At 40.2% G+C, this 24,469-nt stretch overlaps 1 protein-coding gene across 1 annotated transcript in view; it reads left to right on the top strand.

Moving 5' to 3' along the window:
* Window positions 1–16,679: 16,679 nt before the first annotated feature.
* ARHGAP20 (Rho GTPase activating protein 20) overlaps window positions 16,680–24,469 on the top strand; it is a 116,333-nt gene continuing 108,543 nt past the window's right edge. Inside the window, exon 1 of the mRNA XM_058186162.1 lies at window positions 16,680–17,025. Within this exon, the coding sequence (XP_058042145.1) occupies window positions 16,927–17,025 (99 nt within the window). The 5' untranslated portion in view covers window positions 16,680–16,926. The remainder of the gene's footprint in view (window positions 17,026–24,469) is intronic.

The raw sequence follows: 24,469 nt of genomic DNA, 5'->3' as shown, positions 1-24,469 counted from the left end.
CTTACAAATATTTCCCTGATGCGTTCTTAGGAGTATAGAAAATGGTTTTGCATTGAATTTCATTATTAACCCATCCAATTCAGAAATGACCAATCTGTGGCCCCAGGGACCACATGCAGGTCACAACGCTGTTTTCAGCCCCTGAAACCTCTTGCAACACATGGCAGAATTTTGACATAGAGATTAGCAAAACTTGATGCCGTTTCCTCCTTTTTTGAGTGAGGAACCTTTTGCCAAATGTAGAGTGAGCTGTTACAGAGACTTAGCATTATTTTAAAGAAAAATCCAAACACTGATCTTCTCAAAATAGGAAGACCAGACTCTTCGCTAAATGTGGTCCCCAAAAACTTAAGATTGCCCATCCCTGATCTAGCCTGGTGCTCTCCAGAGTTGTTAGGCTACAATTTCTATCATCCCAATAATAATTGAAAGTCCGAGAGATCTGGAAAATGCTAGCCTGCACTGACTGATTTTGATTATTTATTTTTTTAGCATTTGGGAAAAAATCTAGTCCCTTACTTTTGACAATTCATTATCTTACTTTTTCTTATTAGGCGAGGGCAGTATACATAACAGTTCCCCCCTCCATTTTTTCCTATGACAACTCTGTGACAATGAATGGCTGGTTCAAAATCACCTAGAAACGTTCCTTAGTTGCAGGGGTCTTTGACCTCCCTAATCCAGCCCCTTCACTTTTATTCCATACATGGCTATCAAGCAAGATGTACCAATGTAACCCAGGACCTTTGTTTAGCTTTTTTAAACAAACAATCCCTTTCCCAAGTGATGTCAGCACATAAAGGTGCTTCTAGTGAGTCAGGCCCTTAGTTCATCTCTAGTGTTCTGACTCATGTTAGCATTCTTACTATAGCTCAGTGTACGTGTTTAGCAGCTTTGTGCTGGATTTAATCTCTTTATGGTGTTAAAGGAGCAATATAGAAGATCTAAAGACGCTTTGAGGACTTTCAGATGGAGTTTTCCTAACATCACCATCTAAAATACACGTACACAGAAACAAATACACGATTAGCAGTAAGAAAACACAGGGAAGTTAAGAAGCAGAATTTGTCTCTTCTAGACTTTCCTTCCAACTTGTATAGTTGTATAAGTAAAAGAGGCAGGGCAATTGCACACTAAAATCTTCACCTGGAAGAACCTTTTGACTGAGAAACAACAATGTTCTTTCTTTTTAAAGTGATTTTTCTATTGAATTGGGGATGCAAATTAGTTCCAGTGAGCAATGATGCAATTAAGTGGATCTGCTGAATTGGTGATTAAGTGACATGGCTGCTGGCAATATATGATTATGATTGCAACATCCCCATATGTAAGAAGTAGGATTCAGGAATTCAAAGGCTTATAGCATATATAACAATTTTTTTTTTAGCAAACTCTTATCCAAGAGAACTGGCAGAACTGAATGAAGACTGGCAAGTTTCATTGAGCATAGAATAAGATACATTTTTAATACTTTCTTAAATAAGCTACAATTGGCTGAATTCACATATTGTGCTAAGTCATACACCCCAATTTATTGATTTATTAAATTTACACAGCTGCCTATTTCACCCTTCTGGGCAGCGCACAAATAAAAAAATAAAGCCGAACAATTAACATTATTAAAACAAAATCATTAAAATACAATTAAAAAATAACAGGGGAGAAGCATTCTACACCTAATAAAATATAGCCATTTAATGGGCTCCACCATACTTCCATGGCACCCCTAAGTCAATGGTAGAACAAAGTTTTAAGGGCCCTCTGCAAAGTCAATAGGCTCGGGTCAATCTCACCTTAGGGTGGGGGGGGGGATGATGTTCCAGATAGTGGGGGCCACATAGAAGTCTTCTCCTGGATCATGCCAAACAAAACTCCTAGGCCAACAGGACCTGCAACATGTCCCTCCTGCTGGATCTCATGGGACAGGAAGATGAATGAATGGCCATAATGCCTGGGTTCCCAAATGCTATAAGCCAATAACAACCCAGCAGACAATTAATGGTTTCATTGGCAAAATGTGCTAAGATATACAGGTATGCCTCCACTTACGACCACAACCGAGCCCAAAATTTCTGTTGCTAAGCAAGACAGTTAAGTGAATTTTGCTACATTTTATCACCTTTCTCACCTGAGCTGGTAAGTGAATCACCGCAGTTGTTAAATTAGTAACACGATTGTTAAGTGAATATGATTTCCCCATTGATTTTGCTTGTCAGAAGGTCATAAAAAGTGAGGATGTGACCTTGGGACACAGAAATGGTCATGAATATGACCTAGTTGTTAAGCCTCCGAATTTTGAATATGTGACCATGGGGATGCTGCGATGGTTATAAGTGTGAAAAATTGTCATAAGTTCCTTTTTTCAGTGCCGTTGTGACTTCGGTCAATAAAGGAATTGTTGTCACTTGAGGACTACCTGTGACTATGAAATCTGGGCCCCCAAAAATGTAGATGACAACAATGAAATATCCAACTCTTAGCTGTTTAGTGGCTAACTGGAGTTTTGTAGCACAGATCTGATAGCCCTAGTCTTAACCCAACATGTAAACCAATTCCTTCTCTGAATAGTTGGGGAAAGGGAGGATAGAAACTATAGGGGATAGAAACAAGTGGGTCAAAATGACCACGCTCCGAGATGTGGCTTTTCACTCTGTAACATATTGTGACAGAAGAGAGAAAATATGTACAGAGAAAACTTAAATTAACTACATTTAATTAATTTTAATGAAACATAAAACATTTCTTAAATTAAAAAATAGTTTTTTGAAAATCCTCTGATACCTCACTGAATGGCCAAATTCAGCCCATAGCCAGCAAAATGTACCACCGTTAAGTTTGTGTTGGGTGAACTGTATTCCCTTAACTTAGTTCTGCTCAGTATTGTTGAACAATTTCAGATTCTAATTGTGAGAAGGATAATAATGTAACAGCTCTTTTACTGGTGATGGCTGGAAAACTTTGCCTTTCCTTAGAAAATATTTAAGATATTGCTTTTTTACGCCAATGAGCCCTGCTGAAGAAGTTGCAACCACATGGCTAGTCCTCACCAATGATGAAAGATAAAACTCCCATTCATACAAACAGAATCTTAGGTTTGCTAGAAGCCAGTTCCCACTGTCTGTCTTTAACAGAGTTAAATAAGCAACCACAAGTTTTGCAGACTTGTTCATTTAGGAAATTAAAAAAAACAAGAAACACAGTGCACAGCTTGATAATAGTATATGTAAAAAGATCTTGGCATTTTAATTGATCACAAATTGAACATGTCAGCAATGTGATGTGACTTTAAAAAAATGCAACTGCAATTTAGGCTAAATCACTAGAAATATAAAATTTCCTAATGAAGATGAGCTGTATTGGGCATACATCACCTGAGGTAGCTAATCCAGTTCTGGATACTACAGGGGATTAAGATAAAGGCAGGCATAAGATTATCAGTGGAGTGGAAATTAAGTCCTGGAGGGAGAGATTGAAAGAACTGTGTATGTTTAACCTTGAACAAAGATGACTCAGGAGGCACATAGTAACATTTCTTAAGCATCTGAGGTATTCACACAAATGAAGGCATGACTTGTTTATTATTGTTGCAAACTTCAGGACACAGAATCATAGTCTTCAGTAATACAATCAGATTCTGGTTGGATATTAGGAATAATGTCCTAAAATAAGAGGAGTGGAACCAATGACCTCAAGAGATTGTGTTGATATGTTCTGCTTGGGAAAGCAGAATTCAGTTTATGTACAGTACTAAAGTGAAAGTGGATTTGATGGCTTCAGAGCAATCTTCTAATCCTCTGATTATAGAGGATTCCCAGATTAATTATGCAACCTAGGCTCACTGGATAGAGAATAAGTCGGGGTGAAATTCAGCAGGTTCTGGAGAACCAGTAGCGGAAATTTTGAGTGGTTCGGAGAACTGGCAAATGCCACCTCTGGCTGGCCCCAGAGTGGGGTGGGAATGGAGATTTTGTAATATCCTTCCCCTGCCAGACCCACCAAGCCACACCACACCCACCAAGCCACGCCCACAGAACCAGTAGTAAAAAAAGTTGAATTCCACCACTGGAATAAGTCCCATTGGATTCAGGGCAACCTATTGCTGAATCAGTATGCTTAGGACCATCCTATCAGGCTGTAGTGTAATCTTAAATTTATTTATTCAAAAGTGAATTCCAAAATATTCATGGGGACTGAGTCTTTAGAAAATGTGCTTGTGATTGCAGCTTCAGACAGTTTTGGTTTTAATGAATCTACAGTGGGTCCAGCATTCCATCCTCATGAGAGTGAAAAGAGAAAGCTCACGAAACACACACACATTCTACCTGAACAGTAATATCAATCTGCTAATTTGGAACCAATATTTTAATCTGCTTTTCAGGCACATGTCATACGAATGCCAGAAAAACTCTGATCGAGGTACAAAATAAACCAACTTAATCCTGTACTAGTACAGTTTGCTACTGTTTGCTCCATGCTGTGCAATTCTTGGTGGCTTCTGTTGGCTTGTATCCCACAAGGCTCATGGAAGTAAGGTGTGACATTTTCTAATAGGATCTGCCTTTACGTACTTCCAAGACTGCCCTTGTGTTCCTAGGATGTGTACACTGTGCCTATTCTCTCCGCCGACTTGAAGCACTACATGTTCTGAAACTTCTAGGAAGCACAGTTCATCAAGTCCCGTTTCCTCTGAGTCATGTCTAGTAGTTGCAGAGCTGTTGTGCACAGCATTCTGTTGGCTTTCTTGACTAAAGAGGGAAAGTAATTGAGCAGTAAAAGCCAATAAAGATTTACAAAAGTGACAATATTTTATTCCAGCCAGTGGGGAGCATTACACAGTATGTTAAACTTATTTGAATCCTTGTTTTATAAGCCTGGTTGGATTTACATATTTTGTTGTTGTTAGTTGTGAAGTCTTGTCCGACCCATTGCGACCCCATGGACAATGTTCCTCCAGGCCTTCTGTCCTCTACCATCCTCTTGAGTCCATTTAAGCTCACATCTACTGCTTCAGTGACTCCATCCAGCCATCCAGCCATCTCGTTCTCTGTCATATGTAATATACGTACACAATGTAAGCCGCCCTGAGTCTTCGGAGAAGGGCGGGATATAAATGTAAATTAAAAAAAAAACTTTAAATAATGGTTGGATTCACACAATATTCTAATATATATGTGTGTGTGTGTGTGTATGTGTGTGTGTGGTTCACAACTATGAGTAACCCTCATCTATATTTTTTAGTCTTCTTCCACCTAATTGGCAAGGCCTGCATGAAGAAGAATGCCTTTCAAGATATCACAAAGAATTAATAAGTGGGTTGTCTTAGATGTTCTTTGACTATGTAGTAACCACAACTACCAGAATTTTCCATCAGGGTATGCATGGGGAAAGACATTCCTCGTAATTGTGACCTATAGTAGGGCACTGATAGTTGCTGGGTTATAATTGAGTTTCCTCTCCCTGTTCTAGACAATATAGAGAGGAAGAAGGGACATATAATATATAATATAATATAGAAGGGGTGCGGTGGCTCAGTGGCTATGATGCTGAGCTTGTTGATCGAAAGGTCGGCAGTTCAGCAGTTTGAATCCCTAGTGCCGTGTAACGGGGTGAGCTCCTGTTACTTGTCCCAGCTTCTGCCAACCTAGCAGTTCGAAAGTAGAAAAATAGGGACCACCTTTGGTGGGAAGGTAACAGCACTCTGTGCACCTTTGGTGTTTAGTCATGCCGGCCACATGACCATGGAGACGTCTTCAGACAGCGCTGGCTCTTCGGCTTTGAAACGGAGATGAGCACCACCTCTAGAGTTGGGAACAACTAGCACATATGTGCGAGGGGAACTTTTACCTTTACCTTTTTATCTAGCCAAGTGTGGCTGATCAGATCTGGTTAAATAGTCAGGCGAGAGATCACCAGGAATTTTCAAGTCTGTAGACTAGACTGGGAAGTTGGAAAAAAAATATTTACCAGATGTTCCTTATTCCATCATAATAGAATATACTCAGATCTCCTCTCTAGCATTATCCAGGATAACATCTTAAAAGACTTTGTATTAATAGAACAGTGGTAGTCAACCTGGTCCTACTGCCCACTAATGGGCGTTCAAGCTTTCATGGTGAGCGGTAGGGGTTTTGTCCAATACTGAAGCACTTTCCCTTTTTTTAATTTAATTGACTTTTAAAAAAAATTTCATAGCATTATTTAAAAACATTTTGATTAAGTTTTCATAAAATTCTCTGAGAATTTAAATTTCTGAAAATATACTATTTGTATATTTGTATCGCCTGCGCATAAGTTTAGTTCACGTTACGTAAGTGAAACTAAATGGCACTATAATGTGACTGCAAGCAAAAGAGCCTCTCTCAGAATAGCTCACACATCTCCCCCTGAACCGGTGGGCGGTTAGAAAATTTTACTACTAACAGAGATACAAAAGTGAGCAGTAGGTATAAAAAGGTTGACTACCCCTGGTATAGAACATAAGTAATAACAATATGCTTCACCATCTTTTAAAAGTGCACCAATGCATTTTCCCTGCATAGTTCCACAGTGGATAGGGAATTCTGGGACTTGAAACCCGTACAATTTAAAATTGTAGAAACACTGCTCTAATCTCTCATCTACTCCCTTATATAGAGAAGTGTGCTGTGCTAGGCACAAACTATCACCATAATGAAATAAAATCAAAGTGGAGTTCTACATTTCCTGGAGAAGAAAACATCAGGTAAAGAACACTGATTCTGGGTCAATACAAAAAAACAAAACGAAAAAAAAGGGACAAAGTATGTTATGGGCACACCCTCAAAGTTGAGACCAATCCCAGGAATCAACAGGGTGTGTGAGTATGTAACACCTGGAGCTTGTGGTTCACTTAACTTTGTGTGAATTTCTTACACATAATGAAGTTTCAGAAGAACATCAAAAGGAATATTTAGTTACTTCTGTTCTCATGGTGTATGATTCTCAGTTCCTCTGGTTTTAATTCCAACGGAGCTTGGAGAAAAGTCAAATATGTGAACTTGGTTTTAACTTGTAGCATCTCTATAATTATGCCATGTTTGTTTCACCCTCAAAGGAACTTCCGCTCTTGAGACTTCCAAGATTTTTCTAGAACACAAAGAACTAGAAAATCCTCAAGCTGTTGTCCAAAAACTCAAACTAATGCATTGTTGTTGTTTTTTTAAAAAAAGATGTCTGTGAATTAAAAAAGAAGCAACTAAAGAATACAGCAAACTTAACTCATAAACAGGAATTAACACCAGGATTAACATCAGACAAACAATCAAGCAGAAAACAATAATTAAGGAATTACAGACTCAGACAAACAAGCAATAAGCAACAGCCTAACCAGGGAAATTCCAAGGAAAAAAACAACATTCCCACCAACAATAGGGAAAGCTACAGTACATAAATAGAGCAAACCTCCTCGCATGTAGCACTGAAGATGTTACCTAGCCAGGTAGTGAAACATCTGCATGAAAACAACTTCAAAGTGCACCAAGGACCTCCACAATTCAACCTAGAGCTACATATAGTGTCTTCTATTGGTAAACTTGACTGAGAACCACTTACTGAGCTTCATAATGTCCAGTTCAATCTTTGACTGGTCTCTGTCTGCTTATATCAATCAAGCACAGACCTCCAGAGGTCTGCTGTTTGCAGAAATAAGCCTCCATATGAGGGTCACATACCATGTTAAGCCATGTTTCTTTAACCACAATTTCGGTACATGACAATGACCTAGTATACACACATACTAGGTCAAAATGTTGTTTGATTTAGTATATTTGAGAATTCAAGCAGCATGGTTTACAAATCATGATTTATGATGTAATACGTTATACAAAGCCAGCCAACTGTGGCTTAATAGAATCATAAAGACAAAATTGGCCATTTCAGCCAACAGATCAATTTTACACTGTACAGTGTAAAAATAAAAATTAAAGCATCCTAGTTTGATGTCTGTATAGCATCTACTTCAGAAAATCAAATAAAGGAAATAAAGGACCAATCATCCACCTGCATGGATGATTGCTCCACTGTTAAACTAATATTGTTAACAAGCTTTTGTAACATTGAATGTGAATCCATTTTTCAACATCTTAAAATCCTTTATTCCCTGCTTTCACTCAGCAAGCTCATCTGTCTGGAACCCGCATTGCATATCGGACATTAATACAATTGAACTTGTCCAAGATATTTCACTAGAAGAGTCCTCCACTCCTCTGCTCACAACAGTATACCTTATGCCACCAGACTTCAAATTTTGGGATTAGAAAACTTAGAACTACGCTGCCTTCAGTCTGACCTAAGCATAGCTCATAAAATTATCTGCTACAATGTCCTACCTGTCAACAACTACTTCAGCTTCAACCACAATACATGAGCACATAATAGATACAAACTTAAAGTGAACCGCCCAAACTCGATTGCAGAAAATACAACTTCAGCAACAGAGTAGTCAGTGCCTGGAATGCACTACCTGATTCTGTGGTTTCTTCCCCAAACCCCAAAAACTTTAACCTAAGACTGTCTACTGTCGACCCCATTCCTAAGAAGTCTGTAAGGAGCATGCATAAGAGCACCAGCGTGCCTACCATCCCTGTCCTAATGTTTCCTCTATTTGTATCTATTTTATATATTCAATTCATGCTTATACTTATATATATTACCTAATACATTATTGACAAAAAAAGAGAGAGAGAGAGAATGGGTCTGTGACATCCTTTCAAATACAGTATCTCTACCATCCATGAATGTCTATCAGGCTGGGGAAATTTATTTAATAAAAATGATGGCTATTGCAGTCACCACACTAAATCTCCATTTTTTTCATGTGCATTGCATGTGCAACTGATCTATAATCACAAAATTGCAGTTACTATCTTGATTTTTTTTTTTTACCACTCTCTCTGGATGATACTCCTGCATTCTCAAATCACCTTTTCCGACACTAAGCAGGTCTGACTTCTTCACATTTTTCTTCATGGGACTTAATTTCTATTCCTTTGATCATATATTATGCTTCCTGTAAACCTGTTACTTGATCTGTTTCAGTTTCTCTGAACTTTTCCTAAAGTATTGAGCCAAAGAATTGGACAGAATATTTAATTCAGAGTCTGATCAAATGAAATGAAACAATTACTTTTCATGATTTGGAAATAAAACTCATTTTTGGCTACATTATTTGCTGGTTCATATTCCATTTGCAATTATCCTGAGTTCTATTTTGCCAAGTCAGGTATTCCCCATCTTTTACTGGGTGCTAATTTTTTGCTTTTTAAGTAAAGAATTGAAGGTTTATAAACAAAGGTTTGTCTATAAACAAACCTTGAGTTAGGATAGATTTACACAACACATTATGACTAATATGCAATTGGCTAGTTTGTATGGGTCCAGCCAGTGTGGTTAATTTATGATTTACTATGTACGTGAACCTAACCAAGTACTTTAATTCATTAAGGAAAATTATGAGTTATTAATATATTGCATAAAGCTCATGGGGGAATTAGCAGAATGAACAATATACAGTTTATAGACAGTGGAAGTTAATAGATTTCACTGCTGCTTCACTGCTACTCTGCACCTGCCTCTAATTAGTGGCTCAAGCAAATGATAAATTAGGACTCAGAAGCTGGCTATCTTCCTTTTGTGAAAACAAGACACTTTTTTTTTTACATAGCCATGTTAAAATTAACCTTATTTTCTGCATTTGCAGCAAATGAATCCATCATGCTAGCAGGTTTTGCATAACACCAGAAGTTAAACTATGGTTACGATTTGGTATGTTATATGAACAGTCAAATTTCACAGTCAAATTTCATTTAAAATTTGGAACATTGTTATAATTTTACTGACTAATAATTATTTAACATTATTTTCCCCTCAGGGAATTGTACCTAGCTTTGGGATAGTTTTTAGTCGTGAAAAAATAGGAATAAAAACTTCAAAAATATTTCAATTAAATGAGCATTAAGAGACATACTTAAGTCCTACTGATTTAAATATAAATGGATATATAATTGTTGTTGTTGTTGTTGTTAGTTGCGAAGTCATGTCCGACCCATCGCGACCCCTTGGACAATGCTCCTCCAGGCCTTCCTGTCCTCCACCATCCTCTGGAGTCCATTTAAACTCATGCCTACTGCTTCAGTGACTCCATCCAGCCACCTCGTTCTCTGTCGTCCCCTTCTTCTTTTGCCCTCAATCTTTCCCAGCATTAGGCTCTTCTCCAGTGAGTCCTTCTTTCTCATTAGGTGGCCAAAGTATTTTAGTTTCTTGCACCCTAAATACAATTTCTATTCACTGTGTGTGTGTATGTGTGTGTGTGTGAATACACAATTCTTTGCTCATTGTCCATCATCAAAAAAGAAGAAAGGAAATTCTTTCTAAATTCTAGATTACTAAAGACAAAGATTATCCAGCAACTTCTAGTATTTGTAATTAATGCACAAAGAGCAAGATATATAATGGGAATAAAGAATCCAGTATTTCTCAAACTTGGTAACTTTAAGTCATGTGAACTTCAATTCCCAGAATTCCAGCATTCTGACTAGGGAATTCTGAGAGTTGAAATCCACATGTTTTAAAGTCATCAAGTTTGAGAAACTGGAACTAAGAATCTAATGGTACATTTTCTTTAATTGTTACAATGCTCTAATACAGCTTTACCCAACCTGGCCATTTAATTCCCGAAGAGGGACTTTGCAAATATATATAGTGTTTTCATATGCTGTCTATGCTGTTTTATGCGTTTATATATTTCTGTTACAGTACATTTCACTTTTTACCGACCACAGTAAAGCTTTACATAAGGCACACTTAGTAATTTAATGAATTAGTATTTGATTCTCGAACTAGTTTTATAATTTAGGCAATTTTTATTCTACCACTTGTAAGGTTTTGTAGTTTGACCCATGCTACTTAGTTCTATTAATCATTCAAAAATGCCTATGTATTTGAACCTTAGAATCTTTCCCCCCAGAATTTACAACATGCTAATCAATAGCTATATATAATAAAGATACTAATTCTAATATTCAACTTTAACTATGAAGACCATCAATGGTCTTGTTTGTATAGCACCTTAAACCACAGTAAATTTTAGTTTAATATGTTGTTTGAACCCCTTCCATATGGCTCATTTTCTGGTTCAATTGTTATGACAACCCATATGGTTGGGGTTAACTGATTAAAATGATAGTTAAAATGGGAAGCATTCATGTTTGTTTTAATACCTTCTCTGCAAAGCCAAGGGCTTCTGAATTCTACACCCATAAGGAGACAAATGTTTTTTTTTCTCCTGAAATGGAAGTCAATCATAATTTCCTTGTTTCAATATCCTCAATCAGAGCAACCTGAAACCTGTAATATACTAGTCATTGATTCACTCAATTCCTATGGGTCAGCAGTTTGACCGTAGCTGTCTACGGCTAATTTGCAGGAGGGACACTGCAAGTGATTTTTTCTTAATGTAAATGTTCAAGCCATGTAGGTCTTCATTTTGTGTTGGAGAAGGAGCCTTGTTTCTCCCTATACTGGAAAAATAAACAAGCCCAGGGTCTTGCAATTTTGACTTTTGTCGCAATTCCCTCCTTTTTACAGTTGATCAGCAAAAATAAGCTTACCTTATTTTTCAAACTTCTGGCTGGTTTTTTTGTTGAAGATTGGTAAGATATCTTGATGTATAATGATTGTAAAAATCATTATAACAAACTGGTTCATGAAACTTTCCTTACCATAATCACCACAGAAGCAACTTGGGTTTAACTGATAATTCTTATATCCAACCCTTTTTTTATAACCATGGCACCTTCAACTCCCAATATTCTCCAGCAAGCATGTAGGAGAATTCTAGCAGTTGACATCCAGCCATTTTAAAGTTGCCAAAATTGAGAAGGATGTATTAAAAGGGATTCTGAAACACATTTTATACTGATATTCAAAACAAAACTTGAACCTCAGAATCCTATAGTTCTAAGATTATGTAAAGGCGCCTTACATCAAATCTTAAATAGTAGAAATAGTTCCCTCAAATCTAAGATCGATACTTAATAATTCTACAATTTTTTAAAGTATTGTCTTTTAGCTGTTGTTTTATGCCTCTTTATTTTTAATCTTAGAGTGCTCTCTACAAGATTTTTTGCAAATTCATTAAAACAATTGACACAGGAAAAATAATTACTGTAAGTACTTGCCAATCAGGGATAGAAACATATCAGCAAAAGTCTAGGAAAAGAAATGCAGCGCAATTCTACATATAGCTCCCAGAAAATAACTTCATTAAAACTTATTTTAAAGTAAGTAAATTGTGCAGAAAAATTGTAGTCAGGTAGGTACTGGAGGTTATTTTTTCCCCCAGGGTACAAGTTTTTCAATATTTTTAATTCTGTGGAAGGGATATGGTCAGGTACAGATTACAATGTTTAGGAGTTTTAAAAAATAGTAACTATCACTATTTTTATGACACACAACCATGTTGGTGGGGAAAAAAAACACACACATTGCCATAGAAGTACTAGATACGCACTTGTATTTAAAATCAGTACAGGACCTAGTTTCCCCAACAACAATAAACCAGTGAAATATATTGGGTTGTCAGAAAATTAATTAAAAAGTCACTCTGAGTTTCCAGGGCTGATGGTAAATTAGAGCTTGAGGCTAGTGGTGGGTTGCTACCAGTTCGCCCTTGATCGGGCAAACCGGTAGCGGTGAAAGGCTCCACCCACTCACCCGGACGTCTCTCTACATGCACAGAAGCGTTGTGCCCGTGAGTGAACCAGTAGCGACTGAAATTGAAATTCACTACTGCTTGAGGCCCTGTTCCTAACCTTATTAGCTACACAATCTTGACTCTCATGGGTTGTTTTTTTAAAAAAAATATCTGGTCATTTTGATGTGCTTGCATTTTAAAATTATATATCAGTAATCCCTATTTGAGAAACCACCTGATAAAACCCTTGATAAGCAGCATAAATTTGGTTATCACAGTAGAAAACACCATGTATGTACAAAAACATTACGCAGAAGGTATTAGATGGGTGTCACTTGGTCCTAGAATTACAATTTCAGCATGATATACAGGGGAGTGTTCTTTCTGATTTCAGAAAAGTTATGTGAAAAAAATTGAGTTTCTTCCAAGTTGAAAGATAGGATAAAATATATATAATAAGAGTAATAGCAAGGAGTACAAAGGTATGCACAAGCTGCTTGCTGTCATAGTACGACAATGTTTAACTTGAAAACTCAGCTAAAATTGCTTTAAAATGAGATCTAATATTCCCTTAAATCAGCAATGAGTTTGAATGCAAGAAAGATAAGACAAACAAGAATATAAACTTAAGATTTCTGGCTCTAGACTTCTTTTCCTAGCCTCCTACACAGCATTACAGATGTTTCTTATTTTAAAAAAGTATTTTCTCTCTCCTCACATCACAAGTCTTGCAAGCCCCTTATTTCTGTAATTTTGCACAATGCAGTATCACACTGTAAAGTTAACAATCTAGCTAACAATTTTCATACATCAACATAAGCCTCTTTATTTGTTCTAATAGGGTAAATATGGATTTTTAAAAAAAGATTAAAGTTTTAAACTGAAAGGTCATTCTAATCAATAGTTTTAAAATATTTCAATTAAAAATACCGGGAATGGAAGACTGAGTTTATTTTACATACTAACATATAAATTCTGATTTGTCATTGGTGAAAGGAGCTTTATTTATTCAAATTTGTTGTAGCCACCCAAGTGTGACTGACTCATAATTACAATTTATTTATTCATGGTTTATTGAATAAACTACAATTGGATGATTTTACCTGAAGGTAAAGCAAACCATGATTTGCAAGCCATAGTGGCTAGATTTACACAACAAACTCTGTCAGAACAGAAAAAAAATTGCATTATATGTAAGTCTGGTCAATATATTTTTCCATTTTATTTGCTTTTGTGGCAACTTCTTTATCTCACCTTAAATACTCACTACATTTTTTGGAGATGCATGATTTCAGGCTATATATATATTGATAAATCTCAAAGCTGTAGGCTAGACAGAAATCATACATATACGCAGTGGTGAAATCCAATTTTTTTTACTACCGGTTCTGTTTTACTACCGGCTTGGTGGGCATAGTGTGGCTTTGTGGGCGTGGCAGAAGGATATGGCAAAATCTCCATTCCCACCCCATTCCAGGGGAAGGATAGCGCAAAATCTCCATTCCCACCCCACTCTGGGGCCAGCCAGAGGTGATATTTGCTAGTTCTTTGAACTACTCAAAATTTCTGCTACCGGTTCTCCAGAACCAGTCAGAACCTGCTGGATTTCACCCCTGCATATATGGTACATGCCACAGACAGGAGCTTGTTTGGCATAGTGATTAAGGCATCAAGCTAGTAAGCAGGAGACTTTGAAGTTCTAGTCCTACCTTAGGTACAAAGACTTAGGTATACAGGTATCTCCCAGAGGAATCACAAACTTGCTAAAGACATTTTGGTCTAGCATGTTGTGTAAATCCATCTAATTCACAGTCCAATATGGTGTGAGAAACAATTTCATAAAGCATTCAAGTCCTGGTAATTTCCAGTACAGTATAGTTAAAATAGTCAAGATGGAGGCTGCAACGATGTGATCAGATTTCAACCTTTTTATTTGCATTGTGAAATGGGCAAAAGTTCAATTTAATGTTGTGGGCATCATTTTGACCGTTTTGGCCATATCCTGGGGACATCCCCCACTCCCCATTCTAGCCAAATGCTTCCTAGCACCTTCAAAGTAATATCTGTGGTCAATTCTCCACATTATAGTAAGCCATACTATAATCTGGCTGTATTTTAGCATGTGGGTATGAATCTAAGCCAACATCAGGGCTTTAATTCAAAATTAAAAGTAGCTGAAGTGCTCTTTTCTTTTAAAGAAAATAGCAGAACGAATGGTAGGGAAGTATGGGTTACTGGATATTTGTTCTTTGCATCTCTCATAAAATGCCAAGCAGAGAAAGAGTAATATTTATTCTTCTCTTCCTTACTAGTAATTATCTCTTTCCACTTATTACTATAACCATGTTTCTTGTATCTTTCAATTTATATTGTTTTTATTTGCTTCCTAGTATGATTTGATAGCTTATTAGTAACCTTGACTATCACTTAAGTATTGTATCTTTTTATTCTTGATGAATTTATTTTATTCTCCTTATGTACACTGAGAGCATTTACACCAAAGACAAATTCCTTGTGGGTCCAATCACACTTGGCCAATTAAGAATTTATTCTATTCTATTCTATTTATAAAAGCTTTGCCTGGAAATACAACTCCAGACCTATTATATATATTATGAGGTCGTATGGATGTGGCAAAGTATTCAATAAATACTTTGTCTGGAAGCAAGGGTGAAATCCAGCAGGTTCTGACAGGTTCTGGAGAAACGGTAGCAGAAATTTTGAGCAGTTCGGAGAACCTGCAAATACCACTTCTGGCTGGCCCCAGAGTGGGGTGGGAATGGAGATTTTGCGGTATCCTTCCCCTGGCATGCCCACCAAGCCACATCCATCGAGCCATACCACACCCACCACCAAGCCACATCCACAGAACATTCACCACTGGTGGGAATGGAGATTTTGCAGTATCCTTCACCTGGAGTGGGGCGAGAATGGAGATTTTGCAGTACCCTCCCCCTGGAGTGGGGTAGGAATGGAGATTTTGCAGTATCCTTCCCTGCCATGCCCACCAAGCCACGCTGATCAAGCCATACCAACCCACCAAGCCACACCCACAGAACCGGTAGTAAAAAAATTTGGATTTCACCACTGGTGGGAATGGAGATTTTGCAGTATCCTTCCTCTGCCCCGCCCACCAAGCCACGCCCACAGCACCGGTAGTAAAAAAAATTGGGATTTCCCCACTGCCTGGAGACATCCTTTTTCCAAGCACGCTGTACTTGCTTGTAGCCAGACCCAGTGACCTGAGTTAAACACCCTTCTTAGGAAACTGATACACGATCTGGCTTGTTCCTGGTTGCCTTCCCCACTTCAGTTTCACAACCAAGAGTCGCCAACGAGCTCTTCTCCTTGGGGCCCTTCGCCATTTCATGGGGTCTGACAAAAATATTTTTATAGGGTTGATCGATTCCACATGAAACCCGATTTGAGGTTACTTTATCAATTCGATATATGTTATAATATATTAATTTTAAAAACGTGTCCTGTCAGTAGGGAGCGGAGGAGGAAGGGATTATGGAAGAGCGGTTGTTTTAGTAATATTGAGATCAAATGAAGGGATAGTCATACAGATATATTAATCCTTTTTTTTTAAATTTGCAAAGGGCTTCTTCGGTCGCAGTCCAGGAAGTCCAAAGACCCGATAATCGAGGATTAATATATCTATATGACTATTAATATCTATATGACTATTAAGACATGATCCCTTCGTTCGTTCGCTCCCTCAGAAATGCAAGTCAAACGGACGACCGCGCCCACCCCCCACCTCAGAATTCTGCAGTCTCAGTTGTGGGCGGGGCTAAGAGTGCGATTAAAATAAGAGGCGGGGCTACAAAGCACGCCGGCTGGGCTTCGATTCCCCTCCGCAGGAGAAGGGGAGGGGCTTGTGCCTCGGCTTCCATTTCTGGGTGGAGCCTGGCCGCGAAACTCGGGTAGCGTTGGCCTCGAGGTGGGCGGGGCCAGCCGTGCCGCTGTCTGCCGCACTCGCTTTTGCCTCTCGCTTTGCGCGGAATCCGCTGTTGGCGCCGGCAGTTTCCGCGGCGGCGCCGCTTTCTGCGCGCTTTCCCGTTGCGTTCGCTGCCTTTAATTCTCCAATGAGAGCCGCCCGGAGAGGCTCCGAGGACGGCTGCTTTTTTTTGCCCAGGATTGAGGACCAGCCTGGGATGACCTCAGGCTCGCTTTGGGCTCTTTGAGCAGCGCGGCCGGTCCAAGGGAATCTAATGGAAGCGATGTCCCCGCAACAGGATCACGTCGGCCAGGGGCGATCTTCTTCTCTGACCGGGGGCAATCGCCGTTCCGCCGCTCCGGAGGGCAAAAAGGTGAGAGCTCCGACGCCGCCTTCCCCGGGGGAGAAGCCGCCGACCCGGCAGGAATGGAAAGCCGGCTTCTTCCTTAGGCAAACTGGGCGGGGAGAGGAGGCTTGCGCGTTTTCCTTTCCCTGCCCGATCCTTGCAGGTGGATTGGATGGATGACCCTCCATGTGCTCGTTTCCAGTTCATTGCAGCCTTTTCCCACGCCCGGGAGGGCGGGGAGGGGGCTGGTCGTTGTGCAGCCCCAAAACCTGAAAGCTTTGGCGGGTTGACTTGGTAGCAAAACCCCGTGGAGACCGGCGGGATTCCCTTCAGGATAAAGGCTGGCGCTGCGATCTGTCAGTTAAAGGGATTTTTTTGGGGGGGGGAGTTCCCCGGGTGCTGCTCGTGTCTCCCCTCCCTCTTTCTCCTTCTGCCCTTCCCTCGGGGTTTCTCTCCCCGCCGCTTATGCCCCGGGCGGTTTATATCCCCCTTTTCCTGAATGGAGTCTTTTGCCTCCGCGTCTTGCAGAAGTGGGGTGGGGGGGAATGAAACGTGAGAAGGCGACCCTATGAAGATCGCCATCCCAGCTCTGCCCGGGAACCTTTTCCCGTATAGCCTGTAGCCGGCGTCACTTCGGGGAGGGGAAAAAACGCACGCTGGGCCCGCGTCCCTCCTCCGAGGACTTTTTAGCCGTTGGTCATTGGGAGTCGTGACTCGGAGGAGCTTCGCCCGCTCGCCCGAGCCCCGATCATCTAGCGCGCTTGTGCCCGCAATACGCCGCCTCCTTTCAAAGCATCAGAGGACCCTCCGCGTGGTTGGAAGGGGAGGTGCGTGATTTCCCCCCTCCCTCCTTCCCCCCCCTTCTTTCCAGCTGGAGGGTTTGACTCCCCACCCCGGGTTCTCTTGGGTCGAGGGGTGCCTGCACTTGACCGACCGGGGATGGATGGATGGAGGCGAGCGCGCTGAGTGACGATGCGCTCTTGCAGCCGTGCGGGGAGCGCGCCCGTGGCTTAGAAATAGTACTTTTCTGAGTGGTGTGTGTGTGTGTGTGTGTGTGTGTGTGTGTGTGTGTGTATGTATGTATGTATGTATGTATGTATGTAGAGTCCGCAATCTACTAACTTGAAGATGGTTTCATACCAAGGACCGGCTGCTCTGCTAGCATCGCCTTTGGAATAACAGAGCCGAGTCTCCCACTGTGCTTTTTCAGTGGAAGAGGCGTAAATCCGAGAAAGGTTGGCACCTCGTTTCTGTTTGACTGGTTTCCTCCTCTGAAAGTGTTCCTGTTGGATATCTAATTCTGAGGGGTCCCCCCCCCCTTCTAAGCTGCGAGTCCTGTGTAGGAACTTGAACAGTGAGACTTAATTCACAGGCATGGGGTGATGCTAATGGGAAGGCTCCCAGTGCTTTCTAGAATAGAATAGAATTTTATTGGCCAAGTGTGATTGGACACACAAGGAATTTGTCTTGATGCATATGCTCTCAGTGTACATAAAAGAAAAGATACCTTCATCAAGGTACAATACTTACAACACTTAATGATAGTCATAGGGTACACATTTAATACTTAATGATACAACACTTAATGATAGTCATAGGGTACAATAAGCAATCAGGAAACAATCAATATCAATATAAATCATAAGGATACCAGCAACAAAGTTACAGTCATAAGTGGAAGGAGATGGGTGATGGGAACGATGAGAAGATTAATAGTGCAGCCTTAGTGAATAGTTTGACAGTGTTGAGGGAATTATTTGTTTAGCAGAGTGATGGTGTTTGGGGGGAAACTGTTCTTATGTCTCGTTGTTCTGGTGTGCAGTGCTCTATAGCGTCATTCTGAGGGTAGGAGTTGAAAAAATAACTTTACATAAGGGAGGCTAGTGTTGATAGTCCCAAATTAGATTTCGGGAGAGAAGAAAGAGATTGGGGTGAAAACTCTGATCAATAGGCAACCAGTAATTGTGTTTCTATGAGTCTCTCTCTCTCTCTCTCTCTCTCTTTTCCCCCCCTCTCTCCCTCTGTGTGTGTGTGTGTGTGTGTTGTGTCTTTTGTACTAGATTCCAACAGCCGAGGAATTCTAGAGATGTACAAACAGGACATTGGGATGTTATCTTTTCTTTCTATATTTGTTTTCCTCTGACAGCAGCTAGATTATGACACATGCCGGACCTGGAGTTGCTTTTCAATATGACTTTATTTAGGAATATATCATGTTGCATTTCAAAACAGTTTTCTTAGAGTGGTGCATAGAGAGCTACCAAAATTTTGTAATGATGAACAATCTGGTTCAGGACTGGCTTGTTTCGGCCAGACTTGCATTGTTTTAAATATTGCATTTTTCCTTCTCTTTGCCAGTTTTGGTCTTGTGGTTAAAGGCTCCGAGCTTAGAACTGGGAGACCATGCGTTGTAGTTCTCTCGTAGGCATGAAAGCCAGATGGGTAACTTTGGCCCAGTTACACTCTTTCAGCCCTACCCACCTCATAGGGTTGTTTGCTGGGAAAATAGGACGACGAAGGAGTATTACATATGTTTGCTTCCCTGAGTTATTTATGAAATAATAAAGGTGGGATATAAATAAATGTTGTGACCACTGGTAATCTTCAATTCTGACTGGATTTATGCAATTCTTTTTCTTGTTCTTGTCTTTCTCTAAACCTTAAGATTCTCCCAAGCCTTCCACAATCTTTCTTTTTGGTGTGGAAGGTGCTTGTTTGGACTGTTTAAGGATGCAAACTCAAAGAATGAGTTTCTTCATAGTATATTGCTTAGTTGTTTGTAGTGGCTTGTGGTTCTTATGCTTGGAGTAGTAATTCTTTTGAATTTTTCCCACTTTATTATACATATTTTTACCTTGGCATCCAAGACAATGAATGGCTTGTCCCTGTCAAAACCTTAGAAATCAGCTCTCTTCTACAGACCTTTGTATTCATTGGTTGCTGCCATCCATTTATGAAATATGGATCACTTTTTCTCTTGTAGATATAAATAGAAATGGATCTGAGACCATACTTTTGTTATACAATCTGTTCTGTGGGCTTGTCGATCGAAAGGTCGGCAGCTTGGTGGTTCGAATCCTTAGTGCTGCCGTGTAAAAGGGTGAGCTCCCGTTACTTGTCCCAGCTTCTGCCAACCCAGCAGTTTCGAAAGCACGTAAAAATGCAAGTAGAAAAAATAGGGACTACCTTTGGTGGGAAGGTAACAGTGTTCCGTGCGCCTTTGGTGTTGAGTCATGCCAGCCACATGACCATGGAGACGTCTTCGGATGGTGCTGGCTCTTCGGCTTTGAAATGGAGATGAGCACCGCCCCCTAGAGTCGGCAACGACTAGCACGTATGTGCAAGGGGAACCTTTACCTTTACCTTTTAAGTTCTTTTTAAAAAGTATTTCCAGATGGCCAGTTTTCTGAATCCAAAGTCCCTTACTCTAGAACAGTGATGGCAAACTTTTTCGGCACTGAGTTCCCAAACTGGAACACGCATGCGCAGGTGCGCACCGGCCCTCTGGTCTTCTGGTTTTGCATGGTCACAATGGAAACCCGGTGGCTGGCCAGAAACCAAAAGAGCAGCGTGTCCTAGGTTCGCCATCATGGCTCTAGAAGACGTCTTCTTGAGTTTCTGAAACTTGAGTTCCTGAAACTACAGATGGAGTGTATTGTGAAGTCAAGGATGGGTCTAATAAAAGTGGGATGGAGATGGATAGAGCTTTGAGTGATTTACAGTAGATGGGTAAAATTTCAGATGATTGTATTGGTCCTAAAAAAGTAATAACTAATAAACTAATAGCGGTCCCTGCCACTGATCATAAATTTGGTTGCCAAAACAGAATGCCTCAGGTAGAGGTGATGATACCAGAGACTGCCATTTGTCAGAAATGGTGTAGGGTTTCCTGCTTGGACGAGGGGTGGGGGTGGGGGTTGGGTTGGACTAGATGACCTACAAGGTCCCTTCCAACTCAGTCTGTAAATCTGTAAAATCTGTAAATTTTGGAATTGTATCTTTTTTTCCTGTCACAGAGGAGAAGCCATTTTTCTCGCTCTTTGTTTCTTTCTTTTTGAAAAAGAAAAGATTTGTGGACTTGCTTCTGGGATTGATCACAATTTTTGGGCTGAGCAAGTTCTTAATAATTTAGATTTGTGAGCATGAAACACTGGCTTGCACTTGGATTCAGAGTATGAATGTCTAGGCATCCTCTGAAAAAGAAAAAGAAAAGAGATTTTCCATACCCGAAGTCTGCCTGCCTCAGTTTAAGAACTGAAGTTTCACGCCCACACTTAGAAAATTTGAGTACAGGAATTTTCAGCAGGATTTCTAGGAAAGCAATATAGTACAAGCAAGGATGAGTGACCAGCTTCAGACGGCATCGTGAGAAAGGCTAGAATTGTTATCTGAATGGTGCAGCAAGATTATAAAAATAAAGAATGGCAGAATCTAGTAGGAAAAGGAGCATTTGAATTCTACCTCAGGCAGGGAAATTTTGGGTTAAGATGAGGTAACCAATAAGGTGATCCTTGAGGTTGGAAACCATCACTTCAGTAATGAAGATATTCCGAGTGTTAAAATGGTGTTTTAGTGCTTGTATGCTCCTTGTGCAAAATTCCTCCCTTTCGCTTTTATGTGTGTGGGCTTGCCACAGTGTAAGAAATCTGGCAAAAAAAGAAGTGTGATTTATGAGTCAGTGATACATTGGGATCCTGAATACTTCAGCATCTTCTTCCTTCTCCCCAGTTTTTTAAACACTGTTCCTGCTAGAGACTATTCCAGAATAAATAGAATGAAGAGTAAAGGAGGAACCTAAGAAGGAAATCTCCTATTTGCAGGGTTTGCATTAAAATGTCATTAAATCCCGGCCAGCACATTCTCCTTAGAGAATTAGTACAGCAGTCTGCCAGATGCTTATTGGGATTTTAAAGCCTGCCTGGGTTATTATAGAGCACATCATAAATATTTCCAGTCCCGATCACGTTGGGAGGAGAAAAATGGGAACACCATATATGTAGTTTCTCTCTTGGATGTCAGCCCTCAAGCCCAATGTGAGACTGGTGTACTAATAAACAGCTCACTGGAGTCAAGGACATTGAGCATCCGAAATGTTCTGCAGTTTGGCATCCAATCGAATGTTTCATTTCAACAAGAAATCATTTTAGTTTATCCTCACAGGAATAAATGCGTTGGGTCTGTTGCACTGGGAGATAGAAACATATCCATCACCCCAATCAGTCATATATTAAGTTTTTCAGGACATCCAAAAGGCTAAAGAAACTTGCTGGAGGATAAGGTTTTCAGTTTCCATGACCACTGGAGTGTCATGACTAAGAAGACCCCTTCCTATTGTGGTGTGTGTTGTTGTTGTTAGTTGCGAAGTCATGTCCGACCCATCGCGACCCCATGGACAACATTCTTCCAGGTCTTCCTGTCCTCTACCATTCTCTGGAGTCCATTTAAACTCATGCCTACTGCTTCAGTGACTCCATCCAGCCACCTCGTTCTCTGTCGTCCCCTTCTTCTTTTGCCCTCAATCTTTCCGAGCATTAGGCTCTTCTCCAGTGAGTCCTTCTTTCTCATTAGGTGGCCAAAATATTTCAGTTTCATCTTCAGGATCTGGCCTTCTAAAGAGCAGTCAGGGTTGATCTCCTCTAGAACTGACTTGTTTGTTCGCCTTGCAGTCCAAGGGACTCGCAGGAGTCTTCTCCAGCACCAGAGTTCAAAGGCCTCAATTCTTTGGTGCTCAGCCTTTCTTATGGTCCAACCTTCACAGCCATACATTGCAACTGGGAAAACCATAGCTTTGACTATACGCACTTTTGTTGGCAGGGTGATGTCTCTGCTTTTTAATACGCTGTCTAGATTTGCCATAGCTTTCCTCCCCAGGAGCAAGCGTCTTTTAATTTCTTGGCTGCAGTCCCCATCTGCGGTGATCTTGGAGCCCAGGAAAATAAAATCTTTCACTACCTCCATTTCTTCGCCATCTATCTGCCAGGAATTGAAAGGGACGGATGTCATGATTTTAGTTTTCTTAATGTTGAGTTTCAAGCCAACTTTTGCGGTGTGTAAGTCTCACTAAATTAGCTTCTGAAAATGTATAACTAAGATGGCATAGTAAATGAGATGATTGTCCAGCTGCATATATACCACAGGTGTCAAACTCGGGTGTCACATTGCCATCACGTGACGTTTTGTGATGTTTTTCCCCTTCGCAGAGCTGGGGTGGGTGTGGCCTGAGCGTAGTTCATCCAGCCGGTGGGCCACCAGTTTGACACCCCTGTATATAGGTGGTCTTCAACTTATAACCATTCATTTAGTGACTGTTCAAAGTTACAATGGCACTGAGAAAAATGACTTATGACCATTGTTCACATTGCGATCGTTGCAGCATTCCCATGGCCACGTGATCAGAATTGGGGTGCTTGACAATTGGCATATGATCGCCATTTGTAACCTTCCCAGCCAGCTTCCAACAAGCAAAGACAGTAGGGGAAGCCAGTTTCATTAACAACCACACGATTCACTTAACAACTGTAATGTTCTGCTTAACATGCGGTAAAAAGGGTTGTAAAATGGAACAAAACTCACTTAATTTTGCCTTAGTAATGGAAAACTTGGGCTCAATTATGGTCTTAAGTCAGAGATTATCTATACCAGGGGTCTCCAACCTTGGCAACTTTAAGCCTGGTGGACTTCAACTCCCAGAATCCCCCAGCCAGCAAAGCTGAGGAAGTGTTGAAATCCACAAGTCTTAAAGTTGCCAAGGTTGGAGACCCCTGATCTATACTGTATGGGTTTTTTTGTGTAAAACGCCACTTCCTGGAAAACCCCCCAAAGTTCTTGAGAATATTTTATTTATTGATTAAAGATGCAGTATTTGTAAAGTCTGTATAATATCCAGAAAAACTTAATCTATGACTGATTGAGGTGATGAATATGAGAGGTGTGTGATACTGACTAAAGTGTTGGAGTAGGAATAGACAGATCCAGATTGTAATCAAACTTTTTTTTTTTGTTTACATTTATATCCCGCCCTTCTCCGAAGGCTCAGGGCGGCTTACAGTGTATAAGGCAATAGTCTCATTCTATTTGTATATTTTTACAAAGTCAATTTATTGCCCCCCCAACAATCTGGGTCCTCATTTTACCTACCTTATAAAGGATGGAAGGCTGAGTCAACCTTGGGCCGGGCTTGAACCTGCAGTAATTGCAGGCTATTGTGTTCTAATAACAGGCTGTAACAGCCTGAGCTATTCCGGCCCTTCATCACTTCAGCCACAGAGGTGACTTAGGTGACTTTAGACCAGTCGCCCTCTCTCAGTCCAACTTTGTAATATTTTAATTTTATTTTACCAAATGTTAAACTGATTTTCAGTGATAAAAGCAAATCCCTAAAGAGGAATACAGGATGTTTTGGAAAAGTTATTGTCAGGTACTACCTAAGTGGCTTTTTCTCATCCGGTTGTTCTCTTCTCATACAGTAATC

Source organism: Ahaetulla prasina, chromosome 5 (genome assembly GCF_028640845.1).
Source record: "Ahaetulla prasina isolate Xishuangbanna chromosome 5, ASM2864084v1, whole genome shotgun sequence".
Lineage (NCBI taxonomy): Eukaryota > Metazoa > Chordata > Lepidosauria > Squamata > Colubridae > Ahaetulla > Ahaetulla prasina.
Note: the sequence above shows the minus strand (reverse complement) of the source record. Positions and strands in the feature narration are given on the sequence as shown.